General features: G+C 32.3%; 1 protein-coding gene across 2 annotated transcripts in view; it reads left to right on the top strand.

Moving 5' to 3' along the window:
• The window catches only part of LOC143229396 (uncharacterized), a 28,041-nt gene extending 6,534 nt beyond the window's left edge, over positions 1–21,507 (top strand). Inside the window, exons 4-5 of one of the 2 annotated variants that reach the window (XM_076461673.1) lie at positions 3,842–4,153; positions 20,619–21,507. In XM_076461673.1, the coding sequence (XP_076317788.1) occupies positions 3,842–4,153; positions 20,619–20,628 (322 nt within the window). In that variant the 3' untranslated portion in view covers positions 20,629–21,507. Of the gene's footprint in view, positions 1–3,841; positions 4,154–8,524; positions 10,861–20,618 lie in introns of those variants that run through there. The other variant, XM_076461672.1, reaches the window with a different exon arrangement.
• Positions 21,508–22,671: the final 1,164 nt, after the last annotated feature.

Below are 22,671 nucleotides of genomic sequence, written 5' to 3'. Positions count from 1 at the left end.
TGTGTATATCATCGTGTTACACGTTTCTGAAAGACTGCATATTTTTTATCAGAATGCAACACTAAATCACACTAAGATCGCTATATAATGAACATGGAATTGAGATCAATGTTGAAGATTTGGTTAATCACGTGCCTTTATCTGCGTTTCATTTCATTACTTTTTTTTCCTTTTGAAACCTTTAGCATAATGTTATTTATTATTACTCGAAACCTTTTCTGCCAAAGAAAATAAAATTGGATGTTGTGTGGTTAATCGAGGATATTGAATTGTATAGCAATGTATTTTAATATGTATATCTATGTTTTGTTCGGATAAAGAACTCTAACATTAAATGAAATTTCGATCAGTGTGTTAACAGTGAGTTCTAGTTTCTTCTCATTTTGTAGTTGGTGAGGGAAGCACAAATAGCCCATTGTGTTTCTTTGTACTTAGCAACAAACACAGAAACTCTCTCTGGCTTTATAATAAATGCATTATTTCATAAGCTACACAAAAGCATAAAAACAAGGTGCCTTGAGAAATATAAAAAAATAAATTGTTCAATGTCTATAAACGCAGAAGTAAAAACCACATAGTTAAGGCTAGTTTTAGGGAAAATTTAATATTTAAGCGTGTTTTTCACTTAGAAAAACATACAAAGTGCTGCCCACAAAAATCTTCGAGCTAAGAACAAAAATTACAGTTCGATATTTTACTTGTGCCTCCCCTTCCGAATTATTCGTAGTAAATGTATTAATAATATCATTGTATCTTGTACCATTAAGACATACCCCATTTTTCCTGTAAAATCAGAGGGTTCAAATAAATGTACCCCTCTTTCTCTGAAGCAAGAAAACAAGGAGTGCATATTTTCTTGCAAGCAATAGATATTCTCAGGTATATATTATGGTAGTTTTTTTTGTTTAAATGTTGCATTGTATAATATCAGTTTATTATTTCATGTAATCCGACATGACTTACACCAAAGTAAATGATAATACTAGTACGACGTATTGACATATGACTTCACCATACAGATTTAGTTAATTAGATATAATAACTTTACTAAAATGATTAGATGAGTGGTTGTTATACAATATAAGCATGTCATCACATCCTTAAAACAATAAACAAATGAGCATTTTAAAACTGCAAAGTTCATCTGTTCAACATTAGTTAAACTTTATTTGCTATGTACTTTGTCCCATGCACCAAAACATTATCCAGTTAACCCATGTACTTCAAAGACAGAAATAAAATAACCTGATTTTCTTCATTATGTTACCCCCTCACAAATTTTCCAGGTGTTTTAATAAAAATGTTCCCTTTTTTTTTTCTTCCTGTTTCGCAGGACGAGTTCAACAAAACACTATTCTACGAAAACTGGGACACCGATACGTACTCAATGAAGTGTGCATATCGTGCATACATCACTGTGTTTTATACATGTTAGTATCTGACGCGTTGACGTAGACCAAGAAACCAATGATATCTTGTTCCCCTAAATTCCTTGGTCTCTAAAACAAAAACAAGCCATATACCCAAACGTTTCACAGAACACGCGTTGAACAGTATTAAGCCCCTATCTGAAGACGTGTCATCGAATTCAAAGTCCAAGACTTAAATAAATGCATATATTTTAAAGTTTAACCTAAATATATAACATTAACTTCCGTACTTAAAGCTAAAAGGATGGCTAACCTGAAAACATGGCGTACAGCTTAACACTTAACCCCAAACACGGGTAATCGTTCAAATCCGTTACGCTTTCTCGAGCATTCTAGATTCGTATATTTTCTGTCGAGTAGCAAAGATTCTTTTTTAATTTGTGAGAAATACATTTTCGCTAGTTGTAGTAATTCTTGAAGTTGTTACTATGTACATTTTTCAAAAATGATAAACTATATTGTGGCTGTAGAAACTAAACTAGACCGCGGTCTAACATGTCTTAAACGTTTAGCAATGATTCGGTTCCTCAACTATGTATTGCATTTGCTACAATTAGTACTAACTTTTAAACACAGCAAGCTTCCACTCAGATCAAAACTTAAAATGAAACTTGTTTATGAGCATAGTTGAGAAAATATGCTTTTCTTACATTCTTACTTATAATGATTAGAATGAAGTGTTTTATCCCTTGGAATTCATTGCTGCTAACAAAATTTGCGGTCTTAAACCCAATAATACCTCACAAGCTTCAGCCAGTTTAGATATTTAGGTTAGCCTTATTTCCAAATGCTAAACTAACAAGTTAAATGAGTCTCTAAAATAAAAGTATAATAATAAGAATATATAAATAATACAACTAGATATATTAAAGATTCTAACCAATACTGTACATGAAAGTAATATTAAATAAGGAATAAAGTGTATCTTGTTGTGTTGTAACAAAAAACAACAGTTGTTTGCTCTAAATACTGTCATAGATTTAAACTCTTTTAAACAACACAACGTCAGTACAACCGTCTATAAGCAAACATTTTCACAATTCTAGGTACAATGTATTGTGATCAATGAAAACCCATTTAATGACTCTGACCGTGTAACTTTAAAGAAGCCTCATATCTAAGGTAAACTGCTACGTCAGAGTTACTGCTTAGGTGTGGAGACAACTAGCAAGATAGTACCAATATTACAGTCACAAATAGTTTTTTTTTTTCCCAAAACGGCCAAAGGCTGTCTGTAGTGGTCACATTTTTTAACCTCTTGCATCACTATACAGTAATATACTGTCTGTCAGTCAGGAGTAGGCAATAAAATGACATCACATAAGAGATGCTTAACGCTGCACTTTCTACTGTTGTGACGTCAGTGAAACGTTCGTACGCCATAAATCACGAGAAGAATTATACACTCTGTAGGCTACAGCACAGTGTGGCATATGAAGTTTAAAAGCAAGAAGTAAAAGCATTTGTTACTCTTAATTTTGATTTTATTTACTCTTGAAATATAATATTTCCGGGGACTTTGCAGAAGTACATCTGGTACTTAAGTTACGAAATAATAAAAATTGAACGAATGCCTGAATTGTACAATAAATAGCTAAAGTACTGGTATTCTAAATGCAAAAAGAGAAATAAAACCAATATAATAAGCATGCTATAATGTGTGCCTAATTCTGCTCAATGATGTCACATAAAACATTTGGAGGTGGCAACAGCAAATAATAAAGTTCACTTTTCAGAAGAGGTCGTGAAGTAAAGGCGTTAAATTATGAAAAAATTCAACAATACTAATAATACTTAGAAAAGAAAGTTAAATCAATAATAGATGTGTTTCATCTATAGGAAAACTAGTAAAAATATTACTAAAATTAAAAGTTTCTGTTGTTTAACATCAAAACCTTTAGTTCTCCATTTTCTACATTCAGTGGTATTGGTGACGATAAAAACTGTTCGTTATTTCAGATGAAGTGTGTATGATCAGTTTGTTACATGCAAAGAAATTCTAAGTTCGTCATTTCAGACACACTTATCAGTTTAAAAGACAGAATTACTTCAATCGATTAATAATTTTTTTGAAAACTTCATCGTAGAAATGCATTTATTTCTTATATTTAATTTGTGTGCCTACTGTGCACATCAGAAAATAAATAGAAGTTGTATTGTTTCACCTAATATTCTCGATACAACTTTAAATTGCGTTTTTTTTTTCTTACTGGGATCAGCTTTCAGGATTGTAACAGGAACTGAATAATATACTATTGAGTTGGGATTCAGTCTTGTATACCTGTTTTATTTTGCTGTTATTTTTGTACTATGTATCGCTTTTAGAGAAAAAGTAAACAAAGGTTGTACAGTTCTGTTTGTAATTCGTAACCTACAAGTCGTATAATAACTGTTTTTTCTTTCTTTTGTAGAAAAGACATAGAGCAACTTATACGACAATGTCATGACAAAATAAATCGGATGTATGTGAAGGTGCCTGACAGTCTGGAGGAGCTGGGAGACAACGCCCCCTTTGGCTATTTTTATAACTACACTAGACAAGGAAACGAAAGAGGAAGTAAACAGGCATGGTCATGGGCAGGTTATACTTACCATAAGAAGGCTCTTTGCGAGTCGGTTTCTCGTATAATCCGGCCTGGACTAGCTCATGACACATCTGGAAAATGGTATATTATAGTTCAGTCGGTTAAATACCCTCAGAGAGTTCCCGTCGATATATGCAGGTGAGTCTGGGGTCGAGCTGTATACGTTTGTTTGTTTATTTTTTGGAATTTCGCGCAAAGCTTCACGAGGGCTATCTGCGTAAACTGTCCCTAATTTACCAGTGTAAGACTAGAGGGAAGACAGCTAGTCATCGCCACCTACCGCCAACTCTTGAGCTACTTTTTTTACCAACGAATAATGGGATTGACCGTCACATTATACGCCTCCCACGGTTGAAAGGGTGAGCATGTTTGGTGCGACGGGGATACGAACCCGCGACCCTCAGATTACGAGTTGAACGCTTTAATCAACCTCGTCATGCCGGGCCCGAGCTGTATAACACACGGGCGTGAAAAATGCATGAATATGCGTGTTAAAATCTGACTTCAAAGTCGTGACACACATTTACTTGAAAGTGACGTGCTGTAAAAAAAAAAAAAGGCATATTTTTAGATAATAGTGCACAGCCAAGGTAGATTACAAAGTAGTAATGATAAAAATATCTTCTGTGTTACAAAGATATATTAAATCAGTCTATAAACATTACCAAAATGGTGTACGGATGATAGGATTAAAGTAATGAAGCATCCATCTGCCTTTTTGAAACACGTTTATTTTGCGAGAGGGGCAGAGTGTGCTAACAGACCTTATGTATTAGTAAACCATGTACGACAAGAAGTGTTAACGTTTTAAAGAAATCAGACATTTTATCGTGTGTGTACAAAAGTATAGGATAGTCTCTTTAAAACACAGAGTATAATATCGCCATTAATTCCAGACTAGAGCACCGCTGTAAAAATCTAGAAAATGCTATCTTTTGTTCTGGTTTTAATCATTATAACCTCTTCGAATATTTGCCTCTAGATATAAGTTAAATAGTCTATGTGATTAGCTGTGCGTAGCCAGACAGCACTTCAAAATGCTGTTGATTTACTAAACAGGTTTTACAAAAACGTGAGCTCGATTAGAGGCCATATTCGTATAAGAAGTGCTGAACTTTGCCGTATTTTATTTGGAGATACATAGTTGATTACATACGGGATCTTGTGAATTAGGCTGTTAACATGTTACAAGCTTGCTAGAAAAGATATTTGTATATAATATTATTTCATCTAAAAATATAAGGTTTTCTTGCTCGCGTATATTTTTTTCGTGTTACTTGTTTTATAATAACATGTTGGTTTTAATATAAGACATTTTGAATAAAACAACAGATTAGAGTCACATGTGAAAAGCACTTTATTCTGTACTTCATTTAAGCCAATTCAATACACTTTAGCGGTTTCAACTTAATGCAGTTCTTTCTTTATTTCTGTACTTAATGTACAGTACTGATGTAGACTTGTGACCATGATTCTTCTGTGTGTGCCAAATAGGTGACGTCTTTCACTGGCATGTCAAAGAAACTACGAAACTTTGGTAAATGTATACTTCCAAATCGTTTCTAGCATTATCAATGTTTTATGTAAAAATAACTTGTATTGCTTATAAAGTAAATATTACTTAATTTCCATATGTTTTATCGTCTTATGTACACACACCTCATAACAGTTTTTGTAACGCTAAATCCTGCAATGTTTTCTCATAACATTTAGCTTTTCCATTAAGAAATCGTTTTTATTTGTATAGATGTGACAATTAAATAAAATTAATAATACGAATTGTTTTGCATTTGAAATTTACGTTTTGGGCAAATGCGATTTCATTTCTAAACATTTCAAAACATTTTTGTTTAATGTGAAAAACTAAAAATATTTTCAAAGTAAGAATATATTCTACAAGTTAAGATTTTCACACTTGTCCGGGTTTCGATCTTAAAAAATGTGGAAGTGGATGCTATAATACATAATATAAAAATTCTAAATTTCATCAGACCCGGCAAGTGTAGCCCAAATATTGGCGGTGGGTGGTGATGACTAGCTGCCTTCCTTTTAGTTTTACACTGCTAGATTAGGGACGGATAACCCTCGTGTAGCTTTGCGCGAAATTTAAACCAAACCTAAATTTCATACGATTTTGATTTATAACATACCATATTATTCATTATTACTTTAGTATGAATTTTGTATAAGTTTTAAGAACTCAGTACGTATATAATTAAATAAAACACGGTATACAGGGTGACTTTATAGAAATAAGAAGCAGCCAAAAGGTGATAATAAGGGTGCTTTACGTTATCCTATCTCAACACCCAGCTCTTAATGTCATTCCATAGTGTTCCACGTGATTAACTAATTGACAGTCATTGGCTACACAAGTGTCTTGCGAAGTAAAGTTGAAAGGTCACTAGCCAAAGTAGGAAGTGGGTAAAACTCTGAAACTCTTTGTTAACCTGAAGATGACCTAAGAAGGTCAAAATGTTGTTCTCTGCTTTATTTTGGTAAAAGTGTTAATACCCATACCCGCCGTCCTGAGATACATTTTCACTTAAAGTGGGGTTCTCGTCATCACAAAACTCAGAAATGACTTTTCATATCAGCCTTATGGTGGCTGTTAGAGTATAAACATCAGCTAAATTTATGTATTATTACAATAGTAGTGGCAATTTTTCTTTATTTCATTCTTCCATAGAGAGTGATAGCGCACTCTTTGAGATATATATGAAACGATCGTGTGCCTTTCCCCCGCATTTTATATGTTGTATTACCGTACATTTAATACTTTTTGTAAGACGTGCCGCCATCTATGTGTTTGTTTTATTATAGCAAAGCCACATTGGGCTATCTGCTGAGTCCGCTAAGGGGACCATCTACGTGTATAGTAAACCAACGTGAAATATAATAACTGTTCAATATCAGCAATAATTGAGAGTGGATGGGGTTATTAAACCCCATTTATAAGTCCATTGTTCCATAGGAGTAGTTAGATAAAGGACACACAGAGAGACAAAATTGTTTGTGATTTATATATATGTAGTGATTAATATCTGTCTATGTGCTCTTTACCGTATAAGCTGCAAAATATTAAATTTTTCTGGTTTTGGTATGCAATTTATTTCTAACCCTCTAGAATACACTTATGTTTGTTTGTTTGTTTGTGTTTTCTTATAGTAAAGCCACATCGGGCTATCTGCTGAGTTCACTGAGGGAAAGTGAACCCCTGATTTTAGTGTTGTAAATCCGTAGACATATGGCTGTACTAGCGGGAGACGTATACACTTATCTAACGGACATTAAAAATAAATAAAGTTATATTGTTAGACTCGACAGTGGGTGTCGTTCATCAACTATTTTTTTTGTAAAGGCTTTCTTTTCATCCTTCTATCTACACTGTTACACTGGATAGTATTTTCGGAACTTTTAAAGTCTCTTGTTTTATCTTCTTGTCGGGTAACTCAGTAAAGTCCACTCACTGTTTTATGCATGCGTCTAACCTTGGTGTGCAAATAACTGTCGTTTAGTTCTGTTTGAAATTCAAAACAAACTAGCCCAGGTCTTTATAACGCTTTTGTCACGAGTGTGGGACTACTATAACGGAGATATTTAGAAAAATAAGTTGACAAATAGGAAAGTATTACAAGAATATTTCGAAGTACTTTTATCTCTTTAAGTAGTCTGGACACTCTTTTTATGGACTTCCATCGAATCGGGATGGACCATGTTTTGTAGCAATGTTGTACTGTGGTTCATCGAAAACCAGCAAGAAGCCATAAATTTCATACGAAGATAAGAGAGAGATCGTTAGGTAACAAACATAAGTCAATGCAATTAAAGAGACTGAACACAGTGGTATAACTAAACAAACAAAGCCAAGTCCTTATTCAAGCGTCACAAGATAAGTGTGTGTTTTTTTGTGTTTTTCTTATAACAAAGCCACATCGGGCTATCTGCTCAGCCCACCGAGGGGAATCGAACCGCTGATTTTAGCGTTATAAATCCGGAGACATACCACTGTACTAGCGGGGGGCCGCAAGATGAGTTAATTGATTATATCACGTACTGAACGTACATTGCTTTGTCTTTACAATTGGCTGCTGGGAGAATGGAAAAGTCTCAGTTCGCAGTAAGAATTGTATGAGATTATTTTTTCGCTTGGTGAAACATCACCTTGATTCGGTATTCTACACTCCTAGTTACCCACAGCAGAAATCATACTTATTTTGATTTTAAGGAAGGGTTTTTGTAAACTGTTGTTGGCTGTCAGATAATAATTTTGGTAATGCTCATCATATGATATGTTTGTAAATAATAAAATATCCTAACCACTGATACATCACACGATTGGGCAATTTTACTTTTTGCAAATAAGTGAAGTGTTATGTAAACGTATGTTTTTGTGTTTACAAAAAGGGCGGGATATAAAATGGCCACTTGGAGTATTTCTATCTTCTAATAACAGTTAGTGAATCTTACGTAATTCAGTTGTTTGTTCATTCATTTTCTACTATGTAGTTCTCCAGGTGACGTCTGCAACAACATCGCTGACTGTGGCAGAAAATCCCGGTGTGTCCAGAGATATAACTACCAGTTGTTAATCAGTGTCGATCCAGATCATCCAAATACTTGTCCTTTTATGAGGCTCTTTAAATTTCCATCATCCTGTGTTTGTCATGTAGAAGTGGAAAACGGAGTTGATCAGTGAAGACGTGAGCTGTAGTTACGAAATACTAAATGAACAAGTAACTCCAGCTATAATGCTGTAGAAGATTTTACAAGTTAGGTATACACGTCGTTGTTGAACTCCATTATATACATATCACAATACTGTTATTCTTTATTTTTAATCTTATTTATTAGACGATTTTCATTTAAATAAAATTAAATTGAAAAAAACATTAAACACAAGTTAATTTTTCAAAGATCAGTATTTTTCCAAATGGCTGCGTAACCCTCACCTGTTAAATAAAATAGTTTGACATGTATTTAAATAAACACATAACAATAGTGAATATAGCGAATAACAATGGTCTTTTTTGCTACATAGAGATTACTCGTTGAATTCCATGTTTAAACTTTGTTGATAAAAATTAACCTGTGGCATAGCGTTTAGATGTGCTTTTAATGATGATATTTCTTGAGTACGAGAACAGCTCTCTCCTGCCTTGGCGTAAAGCTTTTGAGCTCTCGATAACTGTTCTGGCGATTTAATCACTTCATGAACCATAGTATTTCCCAACTGGTGCTAAGGTCATCAATCGCACACACTTTCAACCGTTTAATTTTTCATAATCATCACAGTATGAACTGAAAAAATGTACTCAACTCTTGTATTTTTCAAGACGTTATTACTATTGTAGTACTATCGTTATTTTATAACCACTGGTATTTTGTAGGGAAGGAACCTAACGTTATAATATAACCCCAAACGTCTTTTACAGCACTGCTTGAACTCTAATATTACTACTACGCATGCTTTAGAAAGGTAAGAATTCTGTTAACATTCTAGAATAACCACTGTCTTCTAGAAAAGTTACAATGTTACTAACATTCTAATATAACAACCAGTGTCTTCTAGAGAAGCGACAATGTTGTTAGCGTTCGAATATAACCATTACTACCTTTCTAAAGAAGTAGCAATGTTAATAGCGTTCAAATATAACCACAAACATCTTTTAAATATAATAACCATGCATGTTCTAGAAAAGTATAAATGCTGCTAACGTCCCAAGGTAACCATCATTTTCCAGAAAAGTAACAACATACTGGTGTTCTAATGTAACAACCAGCGTCTTCTAAAAAGAGACGATGTTGCTAAACGCTATAATATAGTCATCAGCAATTGTTTAAAAGTACTGATGTTACTAGTGATCTAACATAACAACCATATTATTCTATACAAGTAGCAGTGTTGCTATACAGCAATCAGCATCTTCTAATATAACCTTCAATATCTTTTAAAGGGGAAAATATGCTGCTAATGTTCTAATATAACCATCAGCGTCATCTAGAAAAGAAATAATGTTGATAGCGTTCTTATATTACAACTACCATGTTTTTTTTTATAAAGTAGTAATTTTACTAGCTCTCTAATAAAACTGCCAGCATCTTCTACAGAGGCAACGATGTTGCTTGTGTCATAATACAATCACCAGCATCTTCTTTTGAGAAGCAAACATGCTACTAGCCTTCTAATATAACCACTAAAGTATTTTAAAAATATAGAAATGTTGATGGTTCTCTAACATAACCATCAATATCTTCTAAAAACTAAGTATGCCGTTAGCATTATAATATAACCATTAACATCTTCTAGAAAGGTAACCATACTACTAACGTTATAATATAACTGCCAACACCTTCTGTAGAAGTAACAATACGGCTAGTTTTCTAATATAGCCATCAACATTTGCTAGAGAAGTAATCCTGCTGTTAATGTCCCAATATAACCCTCAACGAAGTGACAATGTTACAAGGTGCTGTGGCGTTCTATTTCTAATCCGGTTCTTGTAATAGATAACGGCAATATATTGATATTTCAAAAAGAGGTTTTGGAGTCATATCCGTTTTGAAGTGTGTGCATTTTACCTAATATATGTTTTTAGTTTGTTTTTTTTAGGATGACATACGTGTTTTCGTTCTACATAAGATATTTTGGTTTGACCATCTCTTCTGATTAATGTTTGCTTTTATGTAGTTCCAATATACCGTTTTAAGTTGTTAGTACTGTGTACGTTTCACATTTGTGTAGAAACTCTTTTTTTTTCATGTTGAGCTATTCCTCATTTACTTCTTTTTAAATTATTTGCTGTTTATACTGAATAAACCAGATATTCTATACCTAAAACAAATCATACTTTTCCTCATTGTTTCGTGCACAATATGCCAAAGTTCAATATCCCAAATAGGCTCCTTAGTTTAAAAATTACACCCTTTTACTTCTTAAACAATAAAACTATTACAATATTATACAAGATTCCGAAGCTTTTTTAACAAGCAAGTATTGAGTTTGAAAAACTAAGTGTGGATATTTGAAACATTATGAAGAACGAACCATGTAACATATTGGTAAAATAAGATCTATGAAAAGTGCATTCCACTGATTTCTGAAAATGACATGAAGGGGAAGTACACAGAGTTATATTCAAGTTACACTGGTGTATAACCACAGAATGGAATGAACAATCGTTATTCTGTCGCTAGTGATGGAATATGACACAATGTTAAGTTGCTGAAGTTGTACAATAAAGTCTACTGGAAGACAACACAGTGTTAAGTTCCTAAGCCGTCTTTTACAATAACTACAGTAAAGTACACTGTTTCCAAACAACCTTATTGTGAATTGTTCGCTCTTTTCACACCAGAACTACGAATCATCATATTCATGGAGGATATCATATTCAAGGACCACTTTCTTATGCCTATTCCCTGATCTCAACATTTCTGACTGCTAGTTATGAGACTTTCAGAAGATATACATGTCTGTCGCTGTAACCCAGAAACCACTACTCAACTGACGGTATTATTACAACAAAAGCTCAGAGATTTGTTGTGAATATGTTAGTCACCGCAGTAATACTATTTTTATGGTGCAAGTAGCAAGCGTAAATAATGGTACTAGTTATTTTCTATAGTTTTTTCCGTAATATCATTTCTAGAAATAAACAAATGAAATACATACTCGTAGTCTCTTATACACGATAACAAATTAAATATACATGTATGCTACATAAACTAGTTGGGTTTTCAGAAAGAACGATTTTAAAAGACATTTCTTGTTAAGTTTGTTTGTTTTGAATTTCGCGCAAAGCTACTCAAGGGCTATCTGCGCTTGCCATCCATAATATAGCAGTGTGAGACTAGAGGGAAGGCAGCTAGTCATCACCACCCACCACCAACTCTTGAGCTACTCTTTTACCAACGAATAGTGGGACTGACCGTAATATTATAACGCCCCCATGGCTGAAAGGGCGAGCGTGCTTGGAGCGACCAGGATTCGAACCCGCGACCCTCAGATTACGAATGGAACGCTTTAACCCACTTGGCCATGTTCTTGTTTAGAGTTGGTAACAAGAAAATTGTAACACAATTTTAGTGCGCTAAATCCAAATATGATTCTTACAAAGTTCTATGTTAATTCTTTTATCCTCAATTTGAAAATAAATAAATGAATAATGAAAGAGGATGAACATGTATAGGCTGTCATGTAATGTTAGCGGCTGCAGCTTCTTTCACATAGAAACCTTTGTGATCAGAGTGTGTTAAAACATCTCCCAGAATTTTCGTGCAACAAGTAACAGTGAAAGAAAGATGTTCTCGTGAGAATAGCAAAGGGTAGAGTTGTATGCAGAGTTTGAGATTGTGTTTGAAGGAAAAGGGTATAAAGTTGTCAAAATGAAGGCAAAGATCAGTGAATGTGTTTTATCCAGTCCTTCACAAGGATTTTTCTTTCATATAAACTATTCTTTTTCGAAATAGCTACCCTAACATTTTTTTTAGTATCACTCATTCATGATTAACAAATTCGTTTGTCAAGCCACCTATGGTACATACTTTACCCAAATTGCGTTCATACATTTGCTTACCATATCTTGAAAAACGAAACTTCCTCATACAAAATGGTTTAAAATATTACGTAACTCTTATTATCTCCAAATTGACTTGTAGGTTGTTACGAAACCCAATTTGAGACTCAGTTTGTTTGGTTTTTCGCTACAAAGACTTTGCTGACTGTCCATTGTTCACATCTCGTAAAGCCTCCTAAGTTAGTGAAATCAAACGTCACTCTAAAGCATCAGTATATTAACACAAGGATATATCAAACCTTCCCAACTCCATTAAATACCAGAACAATACAGAAACACAGCGTAAGTTTTTCTCTCCAACTTTAAAATTCTCTCAGCATCCAAGCAAAGCACTGAACTTATAATAAAAGAGACGTTACACATAAAACTCTTCTTCCATCTCTAAATAATACACATACTTCACTTTTTAATCTATTTCATTTTAAGTTTAATTTGTGCTACATTCTTGTTATTTACTCTTGTTTTATATTCAGATTATTTATTTCTTACGTATTACAACTTATATTTCTAATGTAATTGTAATTGCGCTTGTTTCGTACGTCTAGATCACTGAAAATGGAATTTGTAAAGACATCGAAACGTTTGATAATTGCTTCATATTATTATGTTTGTATTTTGCTTTATCATTAACTTGCGTTTTCTGAAAAATGAATCGATTACTAATTTGAACAAATTTTTTGACACTCCTTAAGCTAATCTTGTCTCTTTCTATGGGGTCAAAGTCAAAACACAAAACAAAAGTGATACATGAATTCTAGGACTAGCACATGTTTCTCATCTTTCGACATTGAATTAGAAAAAATATCATAACTACGTGTGGGACACAGTATATTTAGAAAAAGCTACCTCAATGCATCTGAATAAATATACATTCTAAACTAGTTGAGGAAGACTAAAATGTATGACCGTTTCAGTCATTATACCTCAAGTGAAACTAATAGATTATTTGTTCCTTAATATCCCTGGTAAAATATTATACTTATAATTACAATTTAATCCTTGAGAACTCAAGATTTTAGGTTTACTCTATATGCTGGAAAATGTTGTTTTATATTTGCTCTCTTCTAACTGGTACAACAAAAATATGAAAAAGGCGCAACTAGTTTTGTAACATGATGTCCCCACCAAAATTTCCATATTGTTCTTGTTACTCTAACTTTGTAGTGTTCAAGTGTATCTATGTCGTTAGTGAAATAGTAAAACTGTATACTTATATTCATTGTATAGAACAGGATGATGAATAGTGGCATATTAATTTAATTGTATATCAGTGCATTGTTATTGGTCCTGTTAGGATTTATTTATTAGTTTCAATTTTAAGTTATTTGTCGGAGATAATCAGTTTTATCAAATCACTAGATAACATTGAGTAAATCAGTTGTGAATTAAATATTAACTTGATTAGGACAAAGTTATTACAAACATAATTTTACCTTTGATTTAGTAATGATTACCGTTAAAGTAAAACTAACTGCAATATTAACTTATTTTCACGTACATTTAATATTATACCATTGTTGTTTTTTTCTACACTGTTAACGTGTTAGGTGTTTCACTTTTTCCTTCCTTTTTTCTGCGTAGCTTTGAGCTTCACAACAAACAAATTAAACTAATTCTTTAATTTTCATATCATTGTTGGAGTGTTAAGGCGTGATTAGTACAAGCAGAAACTTACACATTATTGCGTAAGAATAAACTAATTCTTTAATTAAATAATGCAGTATCACCGTGAACTGAGACTTTTCGGCTAACGTTTTATTTTACAAAACTGTTTTCATATTATTGTTGGAGTGTTAAGGCGTGATTAGTCACGCAGAAACTTACACATTATTGCGTCTTAGTGCAATACAGTGGGCACATATAGTAACGCATTTTGTCATTATTAAAAGATAACATTTTAGAGGTCTTTAAAGTTCGATGACAATTTCTTTATCGGTTGTTACAGCTTCGTGTAAGTGTACAATTTATGTTAAAAAGCCATTTTACGGTACAAACAGCGTGGCACTTCTGGAACTGGATTCCGTTTGACGAATGATTAAACTTTACATTTATTCACAGGTGCTTGGCAACGTTATCAACAACTGTAGCTACGACTCAATGAACAACTTAAAGTTGCCAACATCACCATATGTTTGAGTGGCAAATACGTTTATAGATAAAAATTAAGATTCGCAGCCACTTTAGCGTGTTGTTGATATACTCTTGTGTATAAAGTCCCGTAGGTTTAAGCATCTAAATTAAACCTAATTTCACGTCGGCTGTGGATAAGTTACAACAATAATTTTTAAATTTTACCTTAAAATTAGGTAAGTGCTGATTTTATAATTCATTTTGATAGGTTTATTGTTTCTTTTTAAATATGAATACAGAACAAATAAATTCAGTCATTAGTATCGTTATAACATATACATGAATACAGCCACCTTGATAAGGCTGTTTATAATGCATCTGAAGACTAGCCTAAGAATTTTACTTAAAATTAATCACTGGATTGAATAAACCGAAAATTTATCAGCTCATGTTTGTGAATATCTACAAGTATGCTAAGAACAGTTCAACATTTGTGACTGAGGTTTGTTCTCTTACAAAACAAGTTTCATTTCCAACAATAAACAACCAGAAAACCAGTAAATTGCACGACTGTATGTAAATTAAAATTATATATTGAAAGCTTATATATGTATACCTTATGATAAATTTATAAACCTTTAAAACAAGTCATCTAAGAAAGAAAGCACCATTTATTTGAAAGCTTTAGTGTACGTAACGTCTTTAACGTAATTGGTCACACTTTCAACACTTTTTTCATAAGTCACTCATGCTCCTCAAAATTTATGAAAGTGATTATATTAATGTTGCGAGGAGAGAATTTGATTAGCTGCAGTATTATTAAGAGATAAGAATTATTCTAGATGATTAGAATTGATATTGTGATTATCTTTATAGTAGAAATTGTTACTTAATGAAACAAGCGACTTTTCAGCCTATCGGAGCGAGCCATCTTCATGAAATGTAGAATTAGCAATAACCTCAAATTTAACCTTGCGATTATTCTCAGTAGTTTACGTATTGAATTAAAGTATTTAATAATATAGATGACAACAATTATCTATAAAAATATTAGAGTACAAGCTTTATAAAAATAATAAATGTATTGTGCAATTAGAAGGATTATAATAATTTATAGGATCTGTCGCTGTATCGTAAAAAAAAGGGAAATTATCTTGAAAGTTTTAAGGACACTGGTTTCAATTTTTTCATAGTAAGAATTTTCTACCAAATCGCAAAACGGTTTTATAAACAATACTAAACTGCGTTAGCATTAATTGAGATAATTAATGAACTGAAGAAAATCTGTTTTCACAATTAAAACGGCTGACGAAGGGAATAAAACTGTCATAACAACAAAGTTTGTTTGTTTAGTTTGTTTTGAATTTAGCCTAGAACCACACGAAGGTTATCTGTGCCAGACGTCTCTAATTCAACAGTAAGAAACCAGCCACCGCTAACTATTGAGCTACTCTTCTACTAACTAATAGCTGGATTACTCATCACATTATAGCCCCAAATGGCTAAAGAGTGACGAAAGATCCATAGATATCGAGTCGAGTGCCTTAACCATCAGGTCATGCCAGGCCTACAACAAAAGTCAGTACATCACATTATGTTTGATACATTACAATATATAAAATTTGATGAAAGCTTAAATTCCATTTATGACAAGAAGAGGAACAGTGTAAAAAAAACATACCAAGAAAAGCAATGCATTAGTTGACAATTATGTAACTGGTTATAGCGCATCCAAGACAAAACACTATAACACTATGGTTCATATGGTACTTAAAACAGCACTAATAATCTGTTTCTTTATGTTTGCTTATTCCGTTTTCAATTAAAACATTGGCATATTTCATATTTGAGAAATTTTACCATACAATACCTCTGTAAACACAAGCATGGGTGTCATTTCACCATACAATACGTCTGTAAACACAAGCATGGGTACCATTTCACCATACAATACCTCTGTAAATACAAGCGTGGGTCATTTTACCATACAATACCTCCGTAAACACAATCAATAATACATATCATTTTATTCAGTTTTTGATGAAATTATCAAATTCAAGTGACATGTTTCTACATACAAATTGTGGATACCCAAATTCCTGGAAAAAAAATAATCGAACAATTTAATCTATCGTAAAAGAACCTAAATGAAGAATTACCGCAACCTTTTTAAATTTAGTAGCGTTATTTGGTCCGGAAATAATGTTTTGCTTTCAGTTCAAAGACACAACCAAGTTGCCATGAAATTGATTAATTTTGTGTGAACAGAAGTTTATCTACCTCGTTAGCAATGAATTCATAATTGAACTAGAAAAAAAGTATACATACACCTGTACATTGAATGAAGTGTTTTGTTGTATTCTGTGTGGGTTCAAGTCTAACATTAAGAAAAAATATTTTAAAAAGTAAACAGCATTTACATCATCACACAGTTCGCTGTTAAAGTTGAAGAACATTTCTTTTTTAAAAGTTTTGAATGTTCATATAATCAGAAAATCAACTGGGTATGACATGGGTTTATAGCAAACAGATGTTCTCAGAACAAAATATATAAACTGAAAATCTGCGCATCATTCACAATACAACCGCGGAACTCTAAAATGTATAATTCAAATAGTATTTCATACATGTGCAATGTAATTATTTAAACAATGAACTAAGAAAAATATTTGAAATTTTCATTTATAAAATAGTTACAACAAACAAAAATTAGAAGAATAAAAACAATAAATAAAATCAAAGCAAAGAAACCTCGAAATGTTTAATGCAACAGGAAACCACAAAACAAATACAACTTTATCATAACTAGTGTGCCCTTTATTAAACATTTTAGTGATAATCTTGTCTTAATATGGAAATATCTCATCAAAAAGTATTAAGATAAACTCGTAAAGCATACAAAAACCATAAATAAAAATATAGAACAACATTTGAAAATTATCTGAAAAAAATTAAAGAAATAATATATTAATTGCTGTATGTGAGAATGATTTTATTTAGACGAGAGAAGAATGAGAGAACTCCTTGAGGGACCATTCTAGTTTTTGAACTTTTAAAAGAAATCAATTACTCCATATCTGTAAATGATATTAAGCTTCTGCAACGTGAAACTAAAACGAACAAAGAAAAATCAGTGTAACCGTTCTGATATAAGAAATTATTTTTTTTGTTTTCAACAAATGCCCCATAACTGTTCTTTATCTCAATTGACTGTTAAATGTCTAATGAAGAAATTTAATGATAATTTTCCTAAAAATGATGATGAATAAACAAAAAATGTTCAGTCAACCGCATACCTAGTATCATAGTGTGTATGCAATATGATTACCTAGTAGTCCATTTTTCTTATACCGTATGTTATTTCAATAAGGAAAATTGTATAGCGTATGTTTTAAAGCAAAGGAGTCTCGGTACAATGCACTGTTTATAAAAGTGTTTGTGTTTCGATCCAATGAGTGTATCCAGCATAATAGAGCACTCAGCTTCGCTAAGTATCCGCGGTGAATTTTTTTTCTGTTAGGTGTCGCCCTCTCTGTATCATTTCTGTACTTCGTACTTGAACTCTGCACAGCTCAGTTAAGGTCATACCAGAAGACAGACAAAAGAAAAAGTTCTTTTGAAACATATTAGTGTATTGCACCACAAATACATCCATTCATTTTACTTATAAATCGTCGTTTGCTTACTTATTAAAATATTATGGTATTCACATTTGTAAGCTTGAGTGAAATACGTGTTTTTGATAACTGTTTTAATAGTACTTAATAGAAAAATCAATCATATTACTAGTAAGTTGTTCCTTTCTTTTGTAGGATAATTTTAAAAAAACTGTTCTGTAATAAATTTCATACACAGAGAAAAAAAAAACGTTTTAAATTTAACTTTCACTTTTATTACACGTCAAAAGTAATAAACTTATACAGAAGTAATAATTAAAATAGTTTTTCATGAAAGTCCTTATGTTTAACGATGTCTTATAAAACGTATATAAAACTCCTGTATGTTAATGAAGTTTCTTACTCAACCTACGAATTAAGTTTGTTTTTTTGCGAAAGGACACGAAAGTACAATATTATTTTGCTATGAAGTAATCCACATTGAATAAATTAATCTTTCTAGTTTTAAGAACAATGGGGATAATTAAAGAGATTTCTATATTACTTCTGGTTAGGTGAAAAACTGAGTTGACCATACAAAAGTTGTCAAATTTTCATCGCAACTTTGAACAAGAAAAATCCACTAGACCAGCTTTTTGTATAAAACTTTGCATAAATTGAAGGTTCGATATCTTGTTTCTAAAAAATGGGACGAACTTGTTTTTGTTATTAAAGTCGTTCCAAATCAAGACCATTCTATTGGTACCTTGATTTGCACTGAAAGAATGTTTTACAATGTTTTCATGACAAGTAATACACTCTGCGCACTTAGTAAAACCCACAGTAGATGTTCTTCAACTATTTCTTGTAACTTTCATTGGTTAAGATCTGATTAGTCATATATAAGTCTCAATTGTTGAACAACATAAAACAAAGTAATTGTTTGCATTGAATAGAAGATAGTATTATTCTTATTATTCTTTTTGTCTTACTGTTTTCATGCCCTCTTACGTTAGTATTCTAGTGTTTTCTGGAGGATTCCTTCTTCTGAGTATGTTAACCTGAAAAGGAACCCTATTGCGACTCCAACCACAACTTTTGTATTTTATGCAAATATCACACCTTTCAACTTTGCACTTGCAACAAAGATTAGTATATATTTAAACGTTTCACTGTTAAATCTATTAAATTATTCAATCTGAGTAGGTAACTGACCTTCAATCGAATCTTTTATACTATCCATTAAATTAATTAATACTGTCAGTAAGTTATCAGTTAACACGTTAATTGAAAATTGCTTAGAGATAACTTTGATTAATTATTTAATGTTAAACATTGTAATTCAATTTCTAACTGCATTGTTCTACTCTGATTCCAAATTATTTTTATAAGAAGCTTGAGCAGAAAATGTTAAGCATTTTCAATGTTGTTAGGGATTCGAACTTATTTGGAACATACAGCATTGTTTGTATTTTGTTTTTCTTCAACCCGTATCAAATCGTTTAGTTTCTTCATACGCGCTAGAAAACTTACTTTTATTTTTATATGTATTTCTTGTGCATTATTACGGTTCTTCAAATAGTGCAACACCCAACTTGCAAATAGATATGTCACTTAACTGGATACATTTCTTTTCAGATCAAAGTTTTGCCCAGAGGGTTTGATTTCCTCGCTAAAGAACCTAATATAAACTTTCTCACAGCTTTCTCTCTCTGTTGCTCTGGCGTTGACCTTTAGAAAATCTTATTACTGCCTGAAATGCGTTTTAGTTTATACTTGACATATACATTTCCCTCTTTGGTTAAGCAGCGTTGTGTAACTCCTCATATGCATCCGTTAGATGCGCTTAACTTTTCTTCGTATCGCGTTTATGTATATCAGACATAGAGTTTTATGAAGTTATATTTTTCATTTATCAAGCCTTTAAAATAGCGTAAAAGTATATAAAATACTACAAATGCTTCAGAATTACGTGAAAGTAGAGAAAGGATGGGCGTAAAAAAATGTATTGTTCGAAAGCTCTAACATTAAATTATCGTTAGAAGATAACTTAAACGTTTTAAAGTGTTTGGTAGGTATTGTGATGACCAAAAGAGACATTTACTTTTATACGGTCGATTTAAGTATAAATCGTTTTAGGCTTAAACGTGATTTAATATTTAGAAGTTAATAATTTGTCACTTGAACAATTTTCACTTTTTAAACTTTCAAATGATTAATGTTTTTTCTTAAGATAAAGACATTTTAGAAACATAGTAATACTAGAATTATGTAAATGGTTCGATTTCTGAGATTGAACATTGTGCAAGAGTATTTAGTTTTTGCATGATTTTAAAGGCTTTTTTTATTTTCTAACAGCATGCAGTGAAAGAGCAGTTTAACGCCGAAACCAAAAGTGTTCGAGCAAATATTGTTAGTATTCACACTACACTTATCCTGGGTTCTATCGTTGTGATTTCATATCTTCCACTTTCAATTCTAACGTTTAAAAGACCTTCAGATATTAATATTCAAAATGCCGCTTTTGGTTTCGCTTTCGCCTTTTCTTTGATTATGAGTATGTTAAATCCATATGTTTACACTTTACGGTGTTCGTCGTTTCAGGAGAAGTAAAAAATCTGACAAGATATTATTTCTGGACACGGACCAAAGACATCAGGATCTGCTGATAACTTGTATTTTCGATATTCAGGAAGACAAGGTGTAATACGTCATATCCCTTAAAGGCGGTCTCTGGCGATTGACCAGACAGGTGTAAATGTTTTTGACGATTGCAAAAATATATTTTGGATTTAGAAATTTTGTAAATTAGCTATATAGTTCATAATAATTGTTAATTTTGCTTAAAATATAAAAAAATAGTTAATAATCAAATTCCTTTAAATGTTTTACAGGTCTACAATCTTGAAAATTTTTATTAGTCAGAAGTTTTTGTGAGGAGATGAAATTCACTGTATAATTTAAATAAAAATATAAATATACAACTTTTGAGTGGATTATTTATCTCTGTTGTTTAACATTATCACAACGATTGGAACACTCGTATGGCCATCATCAGGTAAATGTTGTCTATTGTACGAATGTTGTTTTGTAACAAATAAATATAAATAACCCACTCAAAAGCTGTATCTCTGAACTTCTATATTAAGTTAGTCAAAATGTTTGGTAAACTTGTATTTAAGTTTAATAATTTTATTATAAATATATTCGTCAGCTTGATTATTCGTGAGAAAAAAGACTAAAAGTAAAAACAGTATTTCAACTTATTTTGAAGATTTTAAAAATACATTTTGCTATATGGTGTAACTTTTGTTGTAAGCAATCTAATAAAACGTCAAATTTGTCAAATTGCATTGATATACACACATGATATTTCTTATTTTAAGTCATAAATAGCAATATATAAATAAAATGTGATGTAAATCGTTGTGTTTGTATGTATAAGAAGAGACAAAAGGCAGAAAGTTGAAAACTATTTCAGAATCTTCAGGAACCTTTGTATAATGAGTAAGTAATTAAGTGCTACACAGCACAAAGTAAGAATTTTCTGATAGTCCTAGTGAACCTTTTGACTGCCAAGTATTTCAACTGCTACAATACAACTCTAATACTTCTCATTTTGTAACTGTTTTCGTGACGCCATTTTGGATCGAAAGTGAAACAACTTGCAAGTAGGTCAAATGCATGTATGGTGCTGACATCTAGCGTTGGACTTAGGTATTATTGAAAACGAATTCACTCGTCCGTGGCAATGTGTTACCGATCGGCTTGGACGAGTTATCTCGTCTACGGCACTGAACAGGTTAAAAGACTTAAATGACATCTAAAAAGGCATCATATCAGAAATAAAAGAGGATGAAGATTCAAACTGAATATTGGAGCTTTCGGTGTAAATCTATAATCACATTATTGGCTTATTTATGAATCAAAAGTGCTCGAAAAAATCGTTACCAATAAATAAAACAGGTTTTAAAGTCGTTTTAGCTGGAAGAGTTTGTTTCTTTAAATTTCGAGCAAAGCTACACAAAGGGCTATCTGTGTTCTGCTCATCACGGGTATTGAAAAGCGGTTTCTAGCAGTATAATTCCGCAAACATGCCGCTGCGCTACTGGGGATGGTGCTACACAAGGGCTGTCTGCGCTAGCCGTCTTTAATCTAGTAGGGAAAAACAGGAAGTTAGCATAACCCACTGCCAACTTTTGGTCCACTCCTTTATCAAAGTATATTGTGATTGACTGTAACTTTATAACACCCACAGACCTGAAAAGGGCGAGCATGTTTGGTGAGTGTAGAAAGAAGATTGAACTTTTGATCCTCAAATTGGGAGTTAAGCTCCCTAATCACGTAGCCATGCCGGACCAAACTAGAATAGACTTATTCGAAGTGTTTTAATATAAAACACTCTCAGAGT

The sequence above is a fragment of the Tachypleus tridentatus genome, chromosome 10 (genome assembly GCF_004210375.1).
Source record: "Tachypleus tridentatus isolate NWPU-2018 chromosome 10, ASM421037v1, whole genome shotgun sequence".
Classification (NCBI taxonomy): domain Eukaryota; kingdom Metazoa; phylum Arthropoda; class Merostomata; order Xiphosura; family Limulidae; genus Tachypleus; species Tachypleus tridentatus.
The sequence above is the reverse complement of the archived record's forward strand: the minus strand, read 5'-3'. Positions and strand labels throughout refer to the sequence as shown.